General features: G+C 42.6%; 1 protein-coding gene across 4 annotated transcripts in view; it reads left to right on the forward strand.

The window, feature by feature from the left end:
* Positions 1 to 22,843, forward strand: part of SOBP (sine oculis binding protein homolog) — a 232,214-nt gene that overhangs the window by 9,871 nt on the left and 199,500 nt on the right. For 3 of the 4 annotated variants that reach the window (XM_053291230.1, XM_053291069.1, XM_053290968.1), the window contains exon 2: positions 12,657 to 12,795. In XM_053291230.1, the coding sequence (XP_053147205.1) occupies positions 12,657 to 12,795 (139 nt within the window). Of the gene's footprint in view, positions 1 to 2,614; positions 2,706 to 12,656; positions 12,796 to 22,843 lie in introns of those variants that run through there. The other variant, XM_053291149.1, reaches the window with a different exon arrangement.

Raw genomic sequence — 22,843 nt, forward strand, 5'->3', positions numbered from 1 at the left:
CACATGGGAGCATGGAGCACGCTCCCACCAAGCAAACCATGATTGTCTGCGGGGAAGGCAAGGTTTGTGAAGCCTTCCGCCCACCTGGTAGGTTGTGTGAATGCCCCCAAGTTCTAGTAATTCTGTTTATTCCATCCAATGATTTCCGTTTCCCCATTTTCATTTGTTCCCCCACAGCCTCACTGCATGATCACTCAACATTTTTTAATATTTTGCACTGTGTTGTGAAACTTGTCTTTCATGACTCAGCTAATGCTTTACCCTTGTCTGATGCGTCATCTTTTTTCATATATATTTTCATTTATAGTTGCTTTTGTACATGTGCCAGCTTTCAGCTACATTGCACATTTTCCATATTAGGGATTCCTAATAATGATTATGATAATTATTAATATCCTTTTTTGCCTTTCGACAAACTTTTCCCTAGACATCTAATTCATAATTATGACTTTCTGTGGTAATCAACATAATAACCTTTATGCTTTTTATGTTTTGATGAGAGAGCACATCTCCACATAGATATTCCCTTTTCAGCACAAGTATTACATGACTAATAGCTATGTTTGATGTTACTTTTTACAGACATGCAGTTTATTATTTGTGTCGTGAGTTACATGCAGATGCTGCTCATAAATACTTAGGTGATGTCTGTTTCATTCAAGATGTATGTTTGTTTGATTAACTAGCTACCAAATTTTGTTCTAAATTATTGTTTTGCTAATTAAATAGAGATGCTTAATCATCAGATTTTGAAAGCATCTGAAGAAATGGATCTTAAGATGCATATTTTATTGGCCAGATATTAAAGACTTTGTTCAAGTTTGCAAGGTTGGGCATGCTCAGCAGCAGTGAGATATTTGATTCCTTTTTCTTTATTTGGCCACCCCTACATATTATATTGCAGATTTGCTATCTGGCGACCTGGGAGATTGCTGCTTTAAATTATCTATCTATCTATCTATCTATCTATCTATCTATCTATCTATCTATCTAATTTATTCATTCAATTTTTATACTGCCCTTCCAAAAATGGCTCAGGGCAGTTTACACAGAGAAATAACAAATAAATAAGATGGATCCCTGTCCCCAAAGGGCTCACAATCCAAAAAGAAACATACGATAGACACCAGCAACAGTCACTGGAGGTACTGTGCTGGGGGTGGATAGGGCCAGTTACTCTCCCCCTGCTAAATAAAGAGAATAACCACGTTAAAAGTTGCCTCTTCGTTAGCTGCCAAGTTAATTCACTAAGACGTACTTGTGGCTAATCCCATGTGTGGCAGCTCGCATGAGAGTTCGTGAGCAAGCTGCTGGGAGGGGAAGAGGAACGTGACAGCAGTTGTAGTGAAGATAAGACCAACGGGCAGGCGGGCAGATGGGGAGAGAAAGCGGTGGCGGAGGGGAGAAAGTGGCAGCTGGGGGGGAAGAAAGTGGTGGGCGGCTGCAAAAAACGTGTGGGCGGTGGGGGGAGTGTTGGAGAGAGGAAGCAGTGGGCAGTGGTAGTGGCTGGTCAGACATTTGTCCAGAGAAAGAAAATGGCAGGCAGGTGGGCGGGTAAAGGGCTGCAGGGAGAGGGTGCCGAGTGCCCAGACCATCCAGCTGCCACTCCCACATCAGGCCAAGCAGGTGGTGAAGAGGGCTGTGCAGCCTCCCTTTCCGGGCCCGTCTGCCAGCCAAATTGGGCTACACTGGGGCCCAATTTGGCCTCTCTGCACCTGTGCAGAGAGGTGAGGAGATGGTGCAGCCTCCTTCTCTGGGGCGAGCGGAGGGAGGGACGAATGGGTGACCCGAGAGTGGGTGGGGGGGGAGGAACGGGCAACCAACGAGTGGGTGGGGGAGAGGAACAGGTGACCGGTGAGTGGGTGGGGTGGAAGAATGGGTAACCGGCAAGTGGGGGGAGAGGAATGGACAACCGGCAAATGGGGGGAGGGAAGAATGGGCGGGTGGGGGGAGGGAAGAATGGGCGTCTGGCAAATAAGGGGGAGGAACGAGTGACTGAGTGTGGGGAGGGAAGAACGGGCAACTGGTGAGCGTGGGGAGGGAAGAACGGGCAAGTGGGAGGGAGCCAAAGGCTGTGTGCACTAGCGCACAGATGCTCTGTGTGGGTTCAGCTAGTAATATATTACAAGTCCCACATGGCATGAATTTAGTTGCCCGATTCTCTGTGGTCAGTATCAGAAATGGTCTTTTATTACATTAAAGCATGTTTGTTAATTAGACTTCCTATACCCATACATACATTCAGCTTTATCTAAATTCTGCTTCTTTTTCCTGTAATGTGATCCTCTGGCATAGTCTATCTTCTCTATATTATTAATTTCTGTAGATGGACCAGGGGGATGCGTGGGGATGTGGCAAGCCACGGCCCCGCTGAAGCACCTGATTGGGCAGTGGGGATTCCATATGCAGATAGGGAGAAGGAGCCTGTGAGAGCAGAAGCACCATGGTGATTGGGCAGTGGGGATTCCATCTGCAGATAGGGAGGAGGAGCCTATGGCACCATGGTGATTGGGCAGTGGGGATTCCATATGTAGATAAGGAGGAGGAGACTGTGATGGTTACAGTCAGATGGAATGCAACTGTTACTGGTCAGAAGATGTTTTGTTCCTCAGGGGAACGAGCGGCCAGGGTGGTGGCAGCAGCGAGGAGCGGCCCGGTCAACCACTGCTGCTGCTCCTGTGGGGAGGAGCAGGAGTGGGACTCGGGTGAGGGTGGGGAGGTCTCTGGGGCTGCAGCTTGGCCAATAGTCGGCAGCAATGCTGCAGCCATGACCAAGAGGGGTGAGGGGGATGGAAGCAATGGGGTGGAGGAGGAGGAGGAGTGCAGCTCAGGTGAGGGTGGGGAGATCACTGAGGTGAGGGGGGATGTAGAAGGGGGTGAGGGGAGCAATCAAGTACTAGCATGCAGATGCTCTAGAGTGCGTGAGAGTTCCAGCATTGAAGAGGAGAGAAATAATGGCAGCCAGGAGGTGGAGGCGGAGGGCCAGCAGGCAAAACCCTGCTGGCTGGAAGAGGTGGGCAGATGGCGGGTGAAGCCCCGCCAGCCGGAAGGAGGAGGCAGGAGGTAGTGGCAGGATGGCCTGGCCCGCCCGCCAGGGTGAGATGGCGGTGGTGGTGGCGGGCCCTGGCCCAGCCACATGGAGGAATCAGCGGCAGGCCAGCCTAGCCTGGCTGGCAGCTGCGGGATGGCCTGGCCCGGGGGGGGGGCGGCGGTAGGGGGGAGTGCCTGGTTGACCAGCCAGAATGCTGGGCATGCCAGGGCGGGGGACAGCTGGGCCCAACTAGAGGTGCAGATGCTCTGTGCCTGGGCCCACTAGTTGACAATTATTTACTGTACAATGCTTTTCAACAATAGTGTTCCCAAATTCTCAATATAATTTGCATATATACATTTATTTATTGGCTGACATCCAGAGCAGCCTATCGGTAGTGTGGCAGGATCTGGGTAGGCAGCCTTGGACATGCAGTGGGTGGGGTGGGGGGCAGTGGATTTTGATGGTCTCTGTTTCCTCCAGAAGTGCCCTCTATCACTTGGCAATATGTCTCTCAATGTCACTGAGTTCTCAGGGACATAAATTTGGGTGACACTGGGCACATTCGGAGGCAGCACAGACTATCAAAATTTGCTCCTCCCTGCTGTGTGCCTGAGACTGCGCAGCTGGAGTGGTAAAGGGAAGATCTCTGTGTGGGCACATCTTCATGCCGTGCTACGGCTAGGATGCTCTGTATGTCAGCCAGTATATTTATATCCCACCCTTCCTCCAAGAACCTCAGAATGGCATGTATAGGAGGATAGGCTAAGAGAGAGTGACTTATCCAAGGGCACCTAATCATCATCAAAGCTGGCCAGGGATTTGACCTTTTTTTTTTTTAACATACAAACCTAACACTTTAGCCATTTACACTACAGATAGACTTCCCAGACAACAGTTTTTGTTAATAATTTTCTGTGTGGGGGACTAGATATATTTTATCAAGTAAGCTCTTCTGTTGTGGGATCATCACATCTTCTCAGCACTCAAACTCCATTATTTTACAAAACGTAATGGCTAACACTTAGACTAATGATGTGCTAGCTGAAAAATGTGGCACATGTGCAATGGAGAGATTTTCACCTTTCTCTCTTCCATCTTCAGCCCACTATACTTCTGAAAATATGTCCCCAATGGCCCTGTAACCTTGAGGGAGTCACAGTGGGCTGCAGAGGGCTGGGGAAACTGTCAAAAATTGCTCCTCCTTCATTGCACATGTGCAGCATTTTCTGGTGCATGCAATATTAGTCCGGGTGTCAGTCAACATTTCTCCAACCTAGTGCATTTCATTGTCATAGTAAGAACTGTGTGAAAAATGCTTGTTAGTGCTATAGACATCTACTGGGAAGTTACTGCATCATCATCAGTGATGAATGATACAACTTTCTTTAATGTCCAGTATCAATATGTTTTATCCTAAACTAATTATAGATTTGCTCTTTGTTGAAAACTACATTCATGACACTTTGAACTATTTATGATATGATATGATATAATCCAGATCAGTGATAAGTCCAAACTACAAGTCAAAGTGAAAGTGAAAGACGTACTTAGAAAGTTTCATTTTCACATTAGAAAGCTGTTGATTGTTCCCACATAGGCCAGGGTATATTTAGTGTTCAGTTAAAGGTGATGCTGATGGAAGATTACAAATGACTTGTATTTATTCTTCACATATGCTTTATGTATCCTTGTGCAAACGTAATCCTTCAGCAACTGTAGTTTTGGTCATGAAACATTTCTAAACATATGTTTAAGATTAAAAATCTCAATAGTGCTTGTGAACTCAGTAAGACTACTCATGAGCTAAAGTTTGGCATACGTTTAAAGCTTTATAGCACCAAACCTGGAGCATGGTGTTGGAGAGAGTCTCATAAACAGAGTATGTTTGTAATACCCTGTGCTAAATATTCATACCTGTTTTAAGACCATATGTATTTTGTGTGGTCCACCCAATCTTAAGGGCTCATACAGATTACAACATATTTTTTTTTTAAAAAGATTAATTCCTTACAATATTGCAAGGGCTTAGGCTGGACCACAAATTTCACTTTATAGAGCATCCTTATATCGTGTGTGTGTGTGTGTGTGTGTGTGTGTGTAAACCGCCCAGAGAACTTGTGTTTTGGTTGGTATAAAAATATGTTAAATGAATAAATGAATTTTTATCCTCATAACAATCCTGGGAGGGTGTTCATGTTGTCTTCTTGAAGGAGGCCGCTTAAGGACAAACACTTTATTAACTATAAAACAACTGAAGAAAACATAATATCTTACCATTCTTGTTTGTGAATGGGCCTTGCTTTGAGCTCTCTGAAAGTCTGACTTTCTGCTTTAAAACAGTCTCCATCCAGTAAGTGAGTTACTCTAGCTACATTGTGGGAATTAATTTCATGGTATAACTACTCTACTGTATATACATTGCCTTTTCTCAATAAAATGATAGGCAATTAATTATACTTCAGAGCTCACAAACCTATTAGCTTATGCTATAAGTTATTAAGATGCCTCAGATACCTTCCATATCAATTGTATTGCAGACTTCTTTGTCGACAGACTGTGGTCCTTTTCTGTAAGACAATTAGTTGGTGAAATCATATCAGCTTTTTCAGACACAGTCTCCATCTGTCTTATATTTTCAGGTATTTTGAGCAGGTACAATTTCTTGGTTGGAATTCTTATCCTCCCATAGACTGTGAGACTCCTCAGTGGCTACATAGTAGAATGTGGTGATCTTTTCTTGATCACTGTTATCTTGATAGGCCATGTAATACTATTTTTCTTTTCTTTGTCTTTGCTTTCTTTTTCTCACAAAACACTGATAGCTTTGACACATTTTTGCTTTAGTCCTATGTCTGGTAATTGTGTGTTTATACTTGTATACCTACAGTAGAGAAGTTTAACAGGTGCCTTTCTATACTTCAGTAAAATTTGTCCTGTAATTAAGCAGTGCAAACATTTCTCTTGTTTTTGTTATTACATTTTTACTATTTGCACACCATATTCACTTAGTCCATTGGCTTGTAGACATCTGGGGTTTGATGTTAGATTAGGAAAATAATACACTTTTTAAAAGTTCAGAAATTCCTTATTTTTTAGCTGATGTATGTTATCTGTTACTATTACTTATAGAAGGCTGTGATGGACAAATATGGACTTGATGTGTCCAGGAATTGTTGCTGCTGTAATAGCTTTGTGATTGTTTATGGAAAATGAGAAACAGTCTTGCCAGAGGTTTCAGTTTCTTGAGAAATGTTAATTTTTTAAAATACTTTTTGCCTCAGCACCTGAAAGGGCTCTGTCTTGAACTGTGTTGGGACTGCTAGACTTAAAAATAAAAATAAAATAAAAAAAATTAAATTGTCTCCTATACCCAGAAAGTTCTTGTTTTTGTATTTTCCATTGTGACTACTTCTGAAAAAAATATAAATAGGCCATTATCAACAAATGTTCATATTTTGCCAAGTGAAACAAATCCCTATTAACTGTCTCCAGGCCATTGCTAGTTGTTCATGTGGTGCCATTGGATTCTTTCTTGTGAAAACCTTGGTATTTCTGAAACATCCTCATCTCAGTAATACAGCTGCTAATCTGTGGTCAGAATATACTTTCTTGTAGCTCTTTTTGCGTTTGGTAATTCCTATTCAGGAATGACTTCTTGGATCCCCAGTATATTGTTTGAATAACTGATTTGCAGCATTTAATCTTTGATGTTCTTAGTTATATATTCCTCTCATAAATGGTCATGACATCAGATTCGGGACACCCTCTCCACAGCAACTAAGTGATGAGGCAGACAGTTCAGGGGACAAGGCAATCCAGATCTGAGGTGACCGCATGCTATTGGGACTCCACACACCAGAATAACTGGAAGAACAGAGCCAGCTCCTCTATCATGATCCACAGAGGCAGCCCTCTGACTAGGAGTCCCCTAAGGATCTGTAAGCCCTAGTAGAAAATGCTCAGTGCTACTGGAGCCATCGCTTAGAAAATCAGGCAAATACCCTTTAAGCAACACAGCCTTCCCTAGAGAAGGGGAGGACCAGTTCAATCTGCCTGGGTGAAATATAAAAACCATCAGTTTGCTCCAAGCAGCTGCTGGAGCAACATCCCTCTTAGGTTGCAATACTCCATTCTTGTTTTTCCCTGCTTAGAACCAAACAAGGTACTGATCTCTTTCCTGCCAGAGCTGTTGAAGAACTGTGTTTCACCCGAATCCCTGATGCAGGAATGTGTAGAAATGGATAAAAATTTGCAGATGAAGGGTGGAAAGCCTTTATCAGCTTTACAGTATGTTTATTATTTGCTCCAACTCATCAGATTATGCATTAACTGATGGAGCAACTGTTCTGTAAAGTATTTATTCAATTATCAGTAGACATCCAGGTTAGAATTCCAAATTATTAGTTTACACCCAGGTTAGAATACAAGGGATACACTATCCTTTTGAATTTCAACAGCAACTATTGTATGTGTGGAGCTTTTCTCCAGGCCCTTTTCATAGTTCCCATTGGTTTCATTCTTGAAGCTATAATAAATCATGAAACTTGATGTGCCTAAAGGCCAGACCTAGCATATTTTGAGGTCATTCTCAGGACCAGATGGGGGTAGGCAGGCTAGAGGGAAAGACAGGCTCCTACATGCCTCCTCACTGATGACTAGAGGAGCTTCCTTGCTCTGCTGATCTTGCACCCGGATGACTGGTGCAGCGGTGATTGGCAGAGCTGAGATCTGGAGGATGAAGTCCTTGAGGAACGTGGTGCATTGGGGGCGTTTCACGCTGCCGGGTTCTCCTTCCACTTGACTCTATGGAAGCTCAGGCTTCCAGCATCCTGAGCTTCCACATGACTGGGTGGTGAGGTAGTTCCACATTTGCCTGGTTGGTTTCAGATTTGCCTGCCTACCTCCCTTTTAACCCAGGTACAAAACCTGAGCTACCTGGTGGAGGAGCCTCGGGGTTGGGACCAATCCTGGCAGTTCTCACGACCAGCACTGCCTGGCCTAGTGCTGTCCTACCTGAGTAGGGCTGGTCGTGGGAATGACCTCATTATTTCTCTGCATATATTATTTCTGTGGCTATAGGGAATTGGCAAATTGGCATATAATCTGCTTCATGCCACTGCAAAAGTGCTGCTCTTAGTCATGCTATTGAGGCATCTGTGGAAAGTTTGATTACCTTCAGTGGATCAAAATACTGTGGTACTGAGGCAGTTATCAGGATTTATTTTAAGTTACTAAATTCCTGTTCATGCTTTGACTTCAATGCCCATGCAGTGACCTTGTGAAGAAGTTGTTTCTGATGAGCTAGATTGGTTGCAAAATTAGATATATATTTTCTAACATAATACATACATAGAAACTTGAACCTTTATTTGTCTTTCAAGCTTGGTGTATTCTTATGCTTACCTCCTGTTCATCTGATGAGATTCCTTCAGGAATAACCTTTTGCCTCATGTTACAGATGTTGCTTAGAATGGACATTTTGCTTTGTTTAGTTTAAGATTGTTCTTTCTTGCCATTTCCATGATGCTCTATGATGAGAGAGTCCCAAATTATGATGCCATCAGTGTTTACTTCTACATCAATTGTAGTTTCCAACATCTGACTCGTGGTATAGTTGAATACCTCAGATGCTGAACACAGGCTAAAGGGCAATCTTAGAAATGGTTACCTACCAAAGGATATGTTTACTGCACTAAAGTTGAGGCTTTCTCTGTCCAGTGGAATCTATCAAAATGCAGTTTGTTGAAGAATTTGGCACCTCCTTTTCTGACAATTGTATTTGATGTAGATAAATAAATGGAAGTGCTTTCTCTTTGTGTTTACTCCTTTGGATCTATGTAGTCTTAGTCTTCCATCTTTCTTCTCTGCAATTACTAGTGTTTGGATCAAGCAGCTGGTTCCTCTGTGCATTCGATTATGCCTTCTTCTGTCATTCCATAAAGTTTGCAGGACATAACACATGTCATGTTTCCAGATTACTGCATCTGTCTTCAGATATATGTTGTGGGTTTTTTTGGAAGCCTAACCTGGTAGTATATCTTCAAAGTTTTCAATTTTTTTTTCACATGACCAAACTCTGCAAATGTTTTGGCCCCAACCAAATGTGTTGGTTGAATCTCGGTTCTGTATAAATTATTCCAGTTGTTTCCCTTCTGTATATAAAAACCAAAGCATTCTTCTCAAATCAGAATTATTACTCCATTAAAGTATTTTAGAAACACATTTTGTTTATATGTTCGTCATGTCCCTTCATTTTTGCTTCTGTTATCATTGCTTATGCTCCTGTGTTTTATATATGTGCCTTTAGCTCTTAGTTTTATGGGTCAGTCTTTTGTGGGTCAATTTTTTGTGTTTGTAGGTTTCTCCCTGATGGTGTTCAAAAATAATTCTCTCCCTTCACTTGCAAAGCATCCTTCTACAATCAGCATGTGCACTTTCCTCATTTCTCTGAAGATTTTGGTATACATGTCGGTGCTGTTGCACTTTACACGCATTTGTTCTAATGCTTTTACATGGTTGCCACACTCCTGGCACGATTTTTGTAATGCTTATCTGTATTGTGTGTTTATCTCCAAAACACCTTTCTTTTGCTTCTCAGTAGCATTTACGATTGCCTGCTGTACAGTTGTGTGATACTCCAGAACATATACATTTCTCCTAGTTCTGCTGCTTGGCATATATGGATTGCTTTTTCCAGTCTCTTCAGGGGAGCAATCTCTTTTAGGAAACACTGACATGCTTTTTATTATTGCATCCAAAAATGATTTGACTTTTAATAAGGTCATTTATTAATGCCTTATGTTCACAGGATTGAATTTTTTGTTTCATATCTGTAAAAAATTCTTTCACAGCTTCTCCTTTCCTCTGAATAAATACTTTTGATACATAATATGGGAGCGACAGTGCTCCTCAAACAACTGTATTACTGTGTCACAACTTTCTTCTTCAGTTTCCTCACCATTATTATGAAATTTATTGTCTGTCTGTCTGTCAGGCTTCTATTCCTGTTATTGTCAGAAATAGAGTACTTTCCTATTCATAATGTAGTTTAATATCTCCAGTAGCTTTTATAAGACTTAATAATATTATTTTTTTGTTGTTTAAACCTTTTTCAAGCTTATGCCACATTGCTCCCAAGTCTAAGTACTGAGTATTCTTGCCACACCACAGGCTCTGGAGCAACCATTTTAACTTTATTCCTTTCTCTGGGTTCTCCAGCAACTTTTACCTTCCACCTCTGGTACCATATGCTGTCGTTAAAAAAAGAGACCAGTTAAGAACAGCTCTTTATTAACTCTGAAACAAGTGGGGAAACATAAGAGTTATAATCATTGCATATGAGTAACTTGACTTGAGCAAGCTCTTCTCAGAGCCTGGCTTTCTGCTGAGTTAGTCCAGAACTGGGTGCAAAGCAGGCTGACAGGAATCCATTCTAGGAGGCTGTTCTCACAAGTCACCTATCCCAGGCAGCATGATGCGCACGTCGGGTATTCCCAGTCACTTCCGGTCCGAGGAGGCAACGGGGCGGCAGGGAGGGATGCTGCCGCCCTGCTGGACCCTTTTAAACTGCAGCGCTGGCAGGAGAAATTTGGTGTGTGTGTGTGGGGGGGGAAGAGCACCCTCACCAGCCCTTAAAGATATCCCCCCCACCTTTGAGTTGCCCCCCGCTGGTTTCGTGCACATCCCTACTCTGCAGTCCCCAAGACTGAAGAGAGGAGGGGGAACTGCCTGTGTGGGCTTCCTTCTTCCATGAAGGATAGCCCGCAAAGCCAATCATGCTTAAGTTGAGGGAGGAGTTCTGGGTCACACAGCCTGTGGTTCCAAATTCAGATGATATGCAGGCTGCATCCTACCTTGGGTTGCAGCGATGAAACCAACCTCCACTATAACCCAAGGGTTCAGATTGGCGTTCCAAATCTGATCCCTTGGTTTTGTCACTGCTCCAAATCATATTACCCTGCATTTGGACATAACTCCAATGGAACCTCTGGCCCATTCAACTGTGGATCCACGTTATGTGCAAATGTGGCCAAATTGAGAGAAACAGAAAGCCTCTCCCCATTGTTCTGCTGCTGGTATCATAGGCTCTGCTGCTGTCGGACTAAGAATTCTTCAACAGCATGCAAAAACAGGACAAGAACAGAAAATTATAACTCTTTCTTCAGCTATTCAGCACACTTTCCAGTGTGCATTCTTGCCCAAAACACAAAAATTAGTGCTGCATGAAGCTAGCCTGAATACTTGTATATTGAGCGTGGGAGCAGAACCCTTGATTCACATGTATATGCAAGTAATCTCACAGGTTTGTCAGCAATGTCCATATTCAAATCCAGTACTATGTCCACAGAACCACAATAGCTGTCGTCATAAATAAGAAGGTTTAGCAATATAGCCATAGAATCCCATACTGTGGCCTTATTCACATTTACTGTTATTGGCATGGAAACTGCTGTCTTGTGACAATATCTTACACTACAGTGGTGACACTAGAAAAAATTAAGCGGGGCACAGAAGAAGCAAAGTGCATTTCTTGATGGGCGGGCTGTGTCCTACATATTAGATTTCTTAAAGAGAAATTGCAGGTGGAAGCAACTACATTTTTGAGAGGGTGCTTACTCCCACCCCATCGTGAGCTGTCCTATTCCAGTCTGAATCCTGGAACCATGTGAGCAGGTGCAAATTTACAGACCCTCCTAACCTCATTGCAACCCTTCTTTCTAGCCAGTTGGCTATTGGGCGGGAAGGACTTATGCCCTGCCCACATGTTTCCTGTCTTCAGATACTTACAACACTGACATGCGATTTCATCACTTTGAAGCAACTCCCAGGCTGCTAGCAGTATGTGTGAATGGGACCCTAAAGAATCTACCATTGGAACAAAATACTAGAATAATGCCTCCCAGAATTTCATTTTCTGGAAGGATACTTCCAGGTGTTCTGGGTCAGGCAAGCTAATTCAGCATTCCTGACACTCACTTTCAACACAGAGATTACGCTGAGCATCACAGAGGTTATTGGATACTAGTTCTGAAATTTTAAAGAATTCACAAGAAACAGGATGTATAAGTATGGGAAATACTAAAAGCACTTGGTTTCTGTAGTGCCATTTTCTTTTTAAAAAATCTGTTTTATTAGATTTTGTTTTACTTGCTTTATATCAGCCTTTGGTTGACTCAGTAGCCAATAATAATTTGAATGGCTGTAGCACAGTGAGGTTGATTGACTAGTGCCTGAGAAACAATTTTTGTTCCTCTATTGCTTTCCTGATGTGCTTTAAAATATTCTATGGTAGCATAGAATATATATTTTTGAGGGGGAAAATATGCTAAAAATATCACTAACTCAATTCATGTGCAACAAATGATAAATAGTTCTCTTCCCCTTCATATTTTTCTTTAAATTGCAAATTTGTGAAGGTCTGTCATAATTACATGTGCCATTCAAATATTTAAATGCATTACATTCTAAGTACGTGACTTGATAAATGAACATTAGTCTAGAGGAGGTGGGACAAACCTGGTATTTCACAGTAGAGTGCAAATAGATTTCGATTTATGCATTCATCTCTTAGTTCCAAATGATTATTGATTGCATAAATAAGTAGGCAATTCTTCTCTTTCAGAACTTTGCAGAAAACACCATGAATGAGCTCCTTGGCTGGTACGGTTATGATAAGGTTGAATTAAAAGATGGAGAAGATATTGAATTCAGGAACTATCCTGCAGACGGGGAGAGCCGACAGCACATTTCTGTTCTCAAAGGTAATGACATCTAATGTCCCTTTGTTCATGCAAAGCAGGATTAACTGTAGGAACCTGCTAGAGTTGCCTAATGTTAGGATTCTTGTTTTGTGGTTTACTGTGTCACAATTTTAAAGGTGACCACATATGCGTCTGTGACATTGGCTTCTAGCAGACAAGATCCAGAAGAGCACAGAACATAACAATGGCTATTATGTGCATACTTATAAATATGCAATAGCAATATCTTCCTCAGATCATCAGGTCTAATGAAGCCATAATTCAGGCAGCGTATGCCAGTAACTGTAAAAATGAGGCGGAGGGGGGGGAGGGAGGTGGAAGCAGCAACAGTGGCTGACACCCAGACTAGCACTGTGCTGGTGCACCAGTGGCTGACGTCCACACTAAAACTGTACCATTGTATGACGGGGGAGGGGCAATTTTCACCTATCTCCCCTTCCTTCTGAAACTCACGGTGCTTCCCAAGAATATGTCCCTGGGCTGCCTTAGAGGGAAGGGGAGATGGTCAAAAATCCACCTCCCCACTCACACGATGACACAGCTGTTTCATGTGGATGTTATGCACTACTGAGCAGTGCAGTGCCAGTCTGGATGTCAGCCCTCATTCCTGCCCCCAGCAGCCTTCTATTCAACATAGCAGTTGCGAAATATCCTAGCAAGGGTTTTTTAGTTCGGTCTTCTGAGAACAAGGAGGGTCAGATATGTTTAAAAGTCTGCAAGAAGACAGCAGCTAAGTACTGGCTAGCTAATAGGATAAAATTCAGGCCCTGGTACTGCTTTTTAGCCCTGAATGTCTTCTTGTCCAATACTTTTCTTCTGTTGAAAAAATAATGGTACACCATGCTGCAATAAAAGGACTGTGCTGCAGCCTTGTTAGACGCAACAGAAAAATGAAACAATTGACTGAAATAAGCACGGTGGAGGAAACAGGTGGGTGGATAAGAGGGGAATAGGAATGCAATGGTTTGGGAGAGATTTATGGATACTCCAGAATAACTGAGTGAGGGAGTGGTGTTATTTCTGGAGAAACACAAAGTGTGGAACTACCATTCATGTTTCCATAACTCATTGCTGTGTCAGGTTCCTGTACTTTTCAGGACCACTTTGTCATACTTGTACCTTATTTTCTGGCCCTCCTGTAGAATTTTTCTCTTCTTCTCCACTAGACCACACAGCCACTCCTGATCTATAGCACTCTGAAGTTCTTTCAAGTCTCCCCTTTTATTAATCCCCCCTTGGTTCAATTCCCTGTCTCCTCCACCAATTTCCTCAATACTTATTCTGCAATTACCTGTCCTTCAGGTGCCTCTTTCAGTGTCTTTTGCTTACTCTGCCTTCGTCCTTCAGCTTTCTTGTATCTGAAATTCCTGTCCATTAGTTTCTCTGTGTCCTGCTACCACTTAGTCTGTAGCCTGTGTGAGTTTTTAATCCCAGCCAAACTGATACCTGCTTTTTATCTCACAGAAGTTGGACTGAAAGCTTTAGTTTTTTGAGTATTCCATACCAGCACACCACTTCAGCTCACTGCAAAGACATGCCTAGTAGAACTTTGGGAATCACATTGTAGGGTTTTGTATGATCTAGATAATAAAAGTCACAGTGTGTAGGACTTATACCGCTTACATTTTAAGTACGTGTGGTCTATAGTGAACAAAAGCGATTAACTGTTTTCATTGTAACTTATTATTACTTCTGCTTATAATGTCCACTGAACTGAGCAAATGAAATGCATCTGCACAGATGATGACGACAATGCTGCTTTTCAACAAAAATATTCTCAGAGTGGTTACATCTAATCAGTGGCTCACATCCTGACTAATATTGTGCTTGTGGGAGTCTGTTCTACTCGCAAAAGAAGGAGCTGCAGTTTTAATTGATTCCCCCTTCTGCTGCCTCCAGTGTCACTGAAAATGAGACTGATTCATTCAGACATATTTTCAGGGCACATTGGGAGCAGCAGAGGCAGGGGCGTATCTAGCGGTGGGGCAGGCAGGGCACGTGCCCCGGGTGCCACTTGAAGGGGGGGCGCCATTTTTAAAAATTAAAAACAAAAAACAAAAAATGGCCACCAGAACAAAATGGCCACCACGCATGCTCAAATGGCCTCTGTGAGGCCCTAGGCCATGCCAGGCCTCACAGAGGCCATTTGAGCATGCACAACTGTCTTTCTGAAAGACTAGAATATATTCCAAGCAGTGACACAGTTTACTCTGCATATCCTTTAATTATTTTCAGAGTATCTGGGAAAAGTCAAATTCTCCATTGATTTTTAAAACTTATGTAATAGTGATGATACAATGCATAGTAGAGAATTAGGCAGGAACTTCTGTTTAGTTTTCCAAGTACACCTCCACATAGTATTTGGGTATTTCATGATCCCCAGCATACTGAAATTGGTAGTTTTCCAGCATTTTGTGGTCTGGCTAAGTCCACTGCTAAATAGTTTTTGAAATATTAAAAGATTAAGGAGCTTGACTTGTATTTTTCAGCTGATATTATGGTAAAGTTATCTGAAAGATGGGTGTCAGATGTTTGGATAGGGGGTGCCATTTCAGTGCTTGCCCTAGGCACTATTTTCCCTAGATACGCCTCTGAGCAGAGGGGAGGATCTGGCAAAAATCACCCCTCCCCCTTGCATGAACATACTCCTACAAATGCAATGTTAGCCAGGAGTCTTTGGCTGACATCCAGATTAAATTACTCCTGACTAGTCTTTTTAAAATTAAATAATCCTTTAGCATAAATCCTGAGTACTACTATTGAGTAACTTAGTCTGGATGTCAGCCGTTGTAATTTCACATTCTTTGTTTCCATATAAGGCAATTTAGGTATTTTTAAAAAAATGATTTTTCATGAAGAGCACATAGTCAGATAATCAGACTCTGAATGAAAAAAGTGAACAATGTTTTAAAAATAGAAAGTTAATCTAAAAGAAAGGCCTCCCAGTGAAATATTTATACATATTTCTATCTGTGAAAATGGTCATTATGTACATTTCTCTTGTCTATGCCTGTGGCTGTACAATATGGTTAGGGACCTTCTCTATGGTATATGAAATATAGGTGCTAGTTCTGCCAGCTCTCCTTTTGTTCCTCTGATGTTGCTGTTGCTGACAAGGCATGCAAAAGTTAGCTTTGCCTTAATTGCACATTTCTCCCTGGTGGAACGTGAATCCTGCTACCTCTTCATCTGTTTGATAGTGTCTGTGGGGACTTGTAGCTGCATTCAGTTTGAGGTTCTTGTTGGGTGTTTGTATCTAGGAGACACAACCTATCTTACACTCAGAAAAATAAGCATTGGAGGAGTGAGGTTTTAAAGACATAAAGCATAATGAGATATTATAGAAAGGCAGTAATGGGCAGTGCAGTTCAATCCTCTGGTCCCACTGCACCAGGAACCTGCCGTCATTAGTGTAACATTAACATAGCATAGTCAGGGTCTCCTGCTCTGCTGGCCATCAAGCTGAAAGGAAAATGTAGATAACACTTTAAACAACACAGAAAGATTGTGCACATGAACATATGGGCTGGAGGTGGGGGAGACAGGCTCTCCCTGCACATGATCTCCCTCCCCAGTTCTCCCTGCTGCATGCTGTAGCACACAAGAGGCATTGTGGTAAGTGGCAGATCAGGGAGCTGGAGGAGGAAGTCCTCCAGCATCCCTCAATGCGCCATGCCAGGAGTGCAGTGCATTGAGGGATCCTCTCTCAACTGGGTGCTCTTGCCATCCGGCTTGAGTGAAACACAATCCTGGTGCCAGGGTTAAGGGCACGATTGCGCCATTAAACCAGGCTAAAGACCAGGGTAAAAAGTCTGGTTAGGAAGGGCGAGAGTGCCAGGGTTGGGAGTGATCCTGGCACTCCACACAATCAGTCTAACCCTGGCTGGACCATCAGAAATTTCTAACCATCAGAAATTTCCTTGGTGATCATGACACCACCACCAATACACACTGATCATGGTGTGGTGCCAGGGATGTTTCTAGCTTTCATGGGGCCAGTAAGAGATTTGTTTGTGAGTTCCCTCTGTGAAACACAGCAAAAATGGTCAATCTCTTACCTTCCATTTTCTGCTAAAATTCCAGTGCTTAATCTGGGTTCAATTAATCTTTCCTTATCAGAATAAAGATGCAGAATAAACAGCCCTAAAGCTGATTTACACCCTATCCCTAGCTCAGACAGATCATGTGAATCATAACCTATGTCATCATGGGGCATCTGAAGGGCTTTTGTTCCATGGGCCTGTCCCAGTGTCAGCCCAAGAGATTTCACTGCCAAAGTAAAACACCAAATGGCATCCTCCTCCCTATTTAGTATGGTTGAATAGTATTGTGTGGACTCTTCCTTCCCACAAGACTAGAAAGCATTCTATGGGTGAAGAGAATATTTCATACTGCAGTGTTGTTTGTGAATATAGAACAGAGAATAGTAGTTTATCTAGATTAAAAAATGTGATCCAGATCTGCCACCTATTTTACATTTGGGTTCCTAAGAACAACCAAGGAAGAGCAGGAATACTAGCCTTCTGAGATGCTCCAGAAGCTCCTAAACCACAGTATCAAGGATGATTATAATCAGGTTGCAGTGTTGGTTCATTATGGTTGGCCGATCTTACCATAGCAAACAAATTACTTGTACATTAATGGCATATTTGTTCTGTGAAACCTCCATTATTCAGAGGCGGTACAGCTTTGGTATAGCTAATTGTTATCAGTAAGTTATTCAGATTCTTTCTCAGACTCATACAAGTGGACAAATATACTATCCTATAGAGTACATAAGAATTACCTTGCCAAAAGGTCCATCCAAAAAGGAAAAACATACCAATTTAGCTTAATTTAAAGTTTGATCCTTTAAATGAGGGTTAGACAAATTCATGGAGGTCTCTCACTGGACAGTAGTCATGATGGCTATGTGGCAAATAGGAATAACAATTGTAATTGTAAATAACTTCAAAAAGTTACTCATATTATCTCTTAAACTAAATAGACTGCTCAGTTTCTTGCCTTCCTCTAGGCTGGTGGTAGTGAGGATTTATTAAAGAAGAAAAGACCAGGAATTGATAAGTGAGTAATGGCTATTGAGTAAGTAAGAGCTAGAGGGTAATGGAATTACTGGCTGACATCTTCACTAATCGTGCAGCCGTGCAAGGGGAAGAAGTAACCATATTGTGGTGAGCTTCCAGAGGCTCCACTGCCTTGATTGCACAAGGAATTGCACAATCCTATGCATGTTTGTTCAGAAGTAAGTCCCACGCAGTTCATTGGGTTTGCTCTCTTAATTTGCACATAGTGTCCCCTTGAACCGTTTTCAGGCTACTTTCTGGAAGGAAGAAGGTTGATGAGATTACAGTGCTTTTGTGTGTAGGTGTGTCTATTAGGGATGTGCACAAAGCAGTTTGGAGGCCCTTTTATGGGCCTCCAAACTGGTTTGAATATCTGGCAGTTTGGCTGGTTCAAAGGTGGGGGGATATCTTTAAGGTCGGGGAGGTTGCTCTTACCCCTCCCATCATGTTTCCCCCATTGGCGTTGTCTTTTAAATGGTCTGGTGGGGTGGCAGTGTACCTCTTTGCCACCCTGGTGCCTCTTCAGACCAGAAGTGGCCAGAAGTGCCCGCTGCATGTGCACACATTGTGTGTACATGCACTTGTCGCAAGCACTCGCACATGGCACGCATGTATGACGTGCACATGTGCAGTGGGCAATTTTGGCTACTTCTGGTCCGAGGAGGCACTGGGGTGGCAAGGAGGTATGCTGCTGCCCCATCGCGCAATTTTTAAAGACAGTGCGCCAAGGGAACCGTGGTGGGATGGGTAAGAGCACCCTCCCCCCTCCTTAAAGATATCGCCCCCTCCTTTGAACCGGCAGGCACCAGTTCCATGCACATCACTAGTGTCTATATGTGTGTCCCTCCTTTTGAGTTTACTGTCCAATACAAACAAAATTCACAAGTGTATGAGAGGGGCACCCCTCCATAGGGCACCCCTATGGAGGTATTTTTGTGACAATCCATTGTTTAAAACATGTGAACACTCAAAGTACAGGCAACAATCTTCTGTAACTCATGTGCTGAAATCCAGATACAAACCAAATTCATAGCACATGGGAGGTAGTCCTAGGGGACTCCAATGCATTAGTTCTACTTTGGATTTTTATTTATTTAAAAAGACACTGTCGGTTTAGAAAGAGCTGACACCAGACTGGAGCCCGAGTCTGCCAGTTGCAAGATCTCAGAACTGGAAACCTGGAAGCAATGACACTTGAATTGGCTCTCACTGAGCCTGAGTCCCCTAATGAACTGGTCTCTTCCCCAATGAAAGCTTCACAGTCCCCTAAGCCTGAACAGCAGCAGCAGCAACAACAACAACAGGCCAGGAGGGACTTAATGAAGCAAGAGAAGACTAGGCCAGAAGTTTTCCACTTTAAACCTCTGCTCTCCAATAAGGGAGGAGGATAGTCGGAGCCTGGAAGTATTTAAGACCTCATTCCACCTTTGGTCCTTGTCGAGCAAGTTGCTGGGAGCTATCCATGGTGCTGAAACCCAGACTGCCCTGCCGGTTCTTGATTTGGGGACAGGAAAGACTCTGCAGATGCCTCCCATGTCCTCTTACCTCCTGAAAAATGTGAAAGTGGTCTATAGCCTAAACAATCCTCCCTCCCTCAACAGATACTAGCAGTGGCTCAATGCTCCAGAAGTTGAGGCCTCTTAACCACAAATCCCCACATGTAAGTAATCTCCCATCATGCATCAGTGAAAGAAATCAGGAGCACAGCCACTGAAACTTGCCCTGTTGTCATCCCTTTGCTCCCCCTGACAAAATGCTTCTTCTCCTCATGGCACATGCTCTCCCAATATGGCTTGATCCCTTTCCTGAGGATTGCCCATACATTCCTTTCCCCAAGTCAGCTATAGAGCAATGCAACCTTCCTTCCCTGTGTATCTCTCTGTCAGAATGACCCTTTCTCCCACTTCCTGTGTATTTATTTATGTGAAATATTTATACCTCACCCCTCCAGTACACTACTGCTCAGGGCAGCTCACAATATTAATAAAATAGATACAATATAAAACAATAAAAATTAATAAAATGTTTTTAAAAAACCCAAGCTAAAACCACATTTAAACTTACAAATGTTAGAAGTTTCAAAATTAATTACAAGTTACAAATAAAAAGCTAAAACTAAGAGCTAAGAAACCTACCAGATATAAGCAGTGGATAGAAAATTAAAAAGCCTCTAAAAAGATGTCTTTAATTTAAAAAACAAAACAAAAACACTGAGAGAGGAAGCATGCAAAGCTCTTCCAGGAGGGCATTCCAAAGATGAGGGGCCACAACCGAAAGGTGCTGTCTCTGGTCCCCACCAACTGGCTCCTTGTTAGTGGTGGGTCCATGAGCAGGGCCTGAGATGCCTCATGGAGGGCCCTGGCAGGTTCATGTGGGTGAATGCAGTCTGAGAGGAACCCCAGCCCCAAACCACATAGGGCTTTAAAGGTCAAGAGCAGCACCTTGAATCTAGCCTGGAAGCAGACTTGTAACCCTTGAAGCTGCTGCAGGACGCGGGTAACACTCATGAAGTGACTTGCTCCTAGGAGTGTCCTTGCAGCAGTATTCTGGACCAGTTGAAGCTTCTGGACCATCTTCTGGACCATGGACAGTCCCATGTAGAGCATGCTGCAATAGTCCATTCCGGATGTCACAAAAGCATGAATGATTGAGGTCAGGTCCAGCTTCTCCAAGTAGGGTATAGTACAAGAGGATTCAAACCTCCATCTTCAGAGATGCTTGGAACAAATCAGGTCCCAGGCTCATTCTGAACGGAGCAAATCAGGTATGTTCATCCTGTGTGCATCAAGGTGGTTCACATTGCTGAGAGTGCTGTGATGTCCTTGTGCCTGCTAGGTTGTGCTTGTGTGATAAGGTGATATCATGGAGATGTTTCCCTGTGACTATGCATAGCTGTCCCCTTCCATATTGCCAAACTGTGTTTTGCCAATTTCTTGCCTGTATTATTGACACTGCTGCCATCAGTACTTAGCTCTGTGTGTGTGTGTGTCTCCTTAAAAAATGAGAAATTAAAATTCATTTGTACTTTCCAAGATATTCAATGAGGTCACCATCTACATAGAATCAGTTAAGTCAGAAACTTTATCTACAAAAAACATCTTGCACATGATTTAAGCTGGGTGGGGTTTTGTATAATAATAAACAGATGGTGCATGTTATCTGTTTCATATTACAGACAGAGATACTGTACACCTGTGTTTGCAGAAGTTTTCATATTACAGACTAGACAGAGGGAAAAGAAGCACTTTTATGCCCACAAATGAACAGTCATGATAAGAGTGCCAACAAAAAGAAAGGTGCCAAAGCCATTTTAATGAACTGCTTCAGAATGAATCTAGCGTCAGAGGAAACAAAAAAAAACACAATAATGAATACAGTTAGGAAGGATTATAACTGAAAATATGTATGGACTGTAATTTTAATGTGAACAGTTTATGTATGCACATGTATTTATTTTTGTATCCTGTTAACTGAGATTCAGTCAAGTAGGGCACGTCTTACCCAACGAAATGGGAGAGAAACCTCCATAATAAATATTTAAATAATGTATTAACTTAGAAGTTGTTTTTACTATAAGTAACTCACTGTATGGGGGATGTAATTAAGGAAACAATCCTACATACACTACTAGGGAGTATGTACCATTTTATTAATCTGACTACTGCCAAAAAATAGCTGCAGTGTTTTAAGTTCCCTTCTCCCTCTCCATACCGTTTAGTAAAACACTGTACCCTATGACACTGCATCCTGTACTCTGCCTATCCTGCTCTCCACTCCATATGGTTGACTGCTGGTGGCAAGAGAGGCTGAGATAATATAGAATGTCATTATGACATGACATGGAAGTTCTACTAAATGCTATGAAGGAAATGCAGGAACCCGGCCCTTCCTTCTGCATAGAATTCTTAGGATTGTGTTGATCTATAATAATACTTAGGGGTGTGCATGAGCCATTCGATGTAGAAACAGTTTGCATCAAACTGGGTCGGTTCGGCGGTACGATCGCGAACCAAACGGGGGCTGTTTGGTCCACAATCAAACTGGACCAATCCCAGATCTATGTGAACTGTTTCTATGTTGAGGGGGAGTGGGGGTGGTGACAGGAAAGGTTGTTAAAGTATCTTAACCAGCTCGTCATTTGCTGCCCCCACCCCCAGCCGAATCACCAGCCAGATTGCTCTTAAAACACAGGCCGCCCATGCAGTGGTGGCACGATTCTGGCCTCCATGCATCTGCAGAGCAATCCGGCCTGCGATTTGGCTGGGGATGGGGGCAGCAAGCGGTGGGGAGTGACGAGCTGGGTAAGAGACTTTAACAACCTTTCTTGCTGCTCCTTTGCTGCCTGAACCACCAAACCAGTTCGATTGAGCAAACTGGACTGGCTGGTCAGTTCGACTGAACCTGTTTGGTGCAGTGTGATTTGGTTAGAATTGATTTGAATTCGAACTAAACTGTGTTTTTTGGTTGCATGACAACCCTAATAATATTGAACGTGCCTTTTGTCTCCATGGATAATCTTTTCCTCCTTAATGCTTGCTCAGTCCTTCACCTCAAAAAATGTTGCTAAGGTTATGTAGAAAGAGATATATTTTGTCTCATTTTCTTGTAGTTATTGTACCATTAAAGTAATTGATATTGGAGGACAGACGTTTATAATGAATTCAATTCATGTATCATATAAACTATATCGGGAACGCTATTACTTTTAAAAGTTAACATTGTAGAAAATGTTGCTAATGCTTTTAAATGAGAAATATTCTTATACTGTTGTTCAGTGTTCATGGATGGTTTTAGTTCAGAAGGAATGAGGGCTGATTCACACAATCAAATCAATGTATGGCTAGCTGTTGTGAGTTTTAACCAGACTGCAGTTTGACAAGCTCCCCTATTGTTCTACATTATATATTAGTATGGCATGATTAATTGGGGCAGTGCACGGATGAAATTATTGGAACCGATCTGATTCTCACCTAAGGTGATTATTC

The sequence above is a fragment of the Hemicordylus capensis genome, chromosome 1 (genome assembly GCF_027244095.1).
Source record: "Hemicordylus capensis ecotype Gifberg chromosome 1, rHemCap1.1.pri, whole genome shotgun sequence".
NCBI lineage: Eukaryota > Metazoa > Chordata > Lepidosauria > Squamata > Cordylidae > Hemicordylus > Hemicordylus capensis.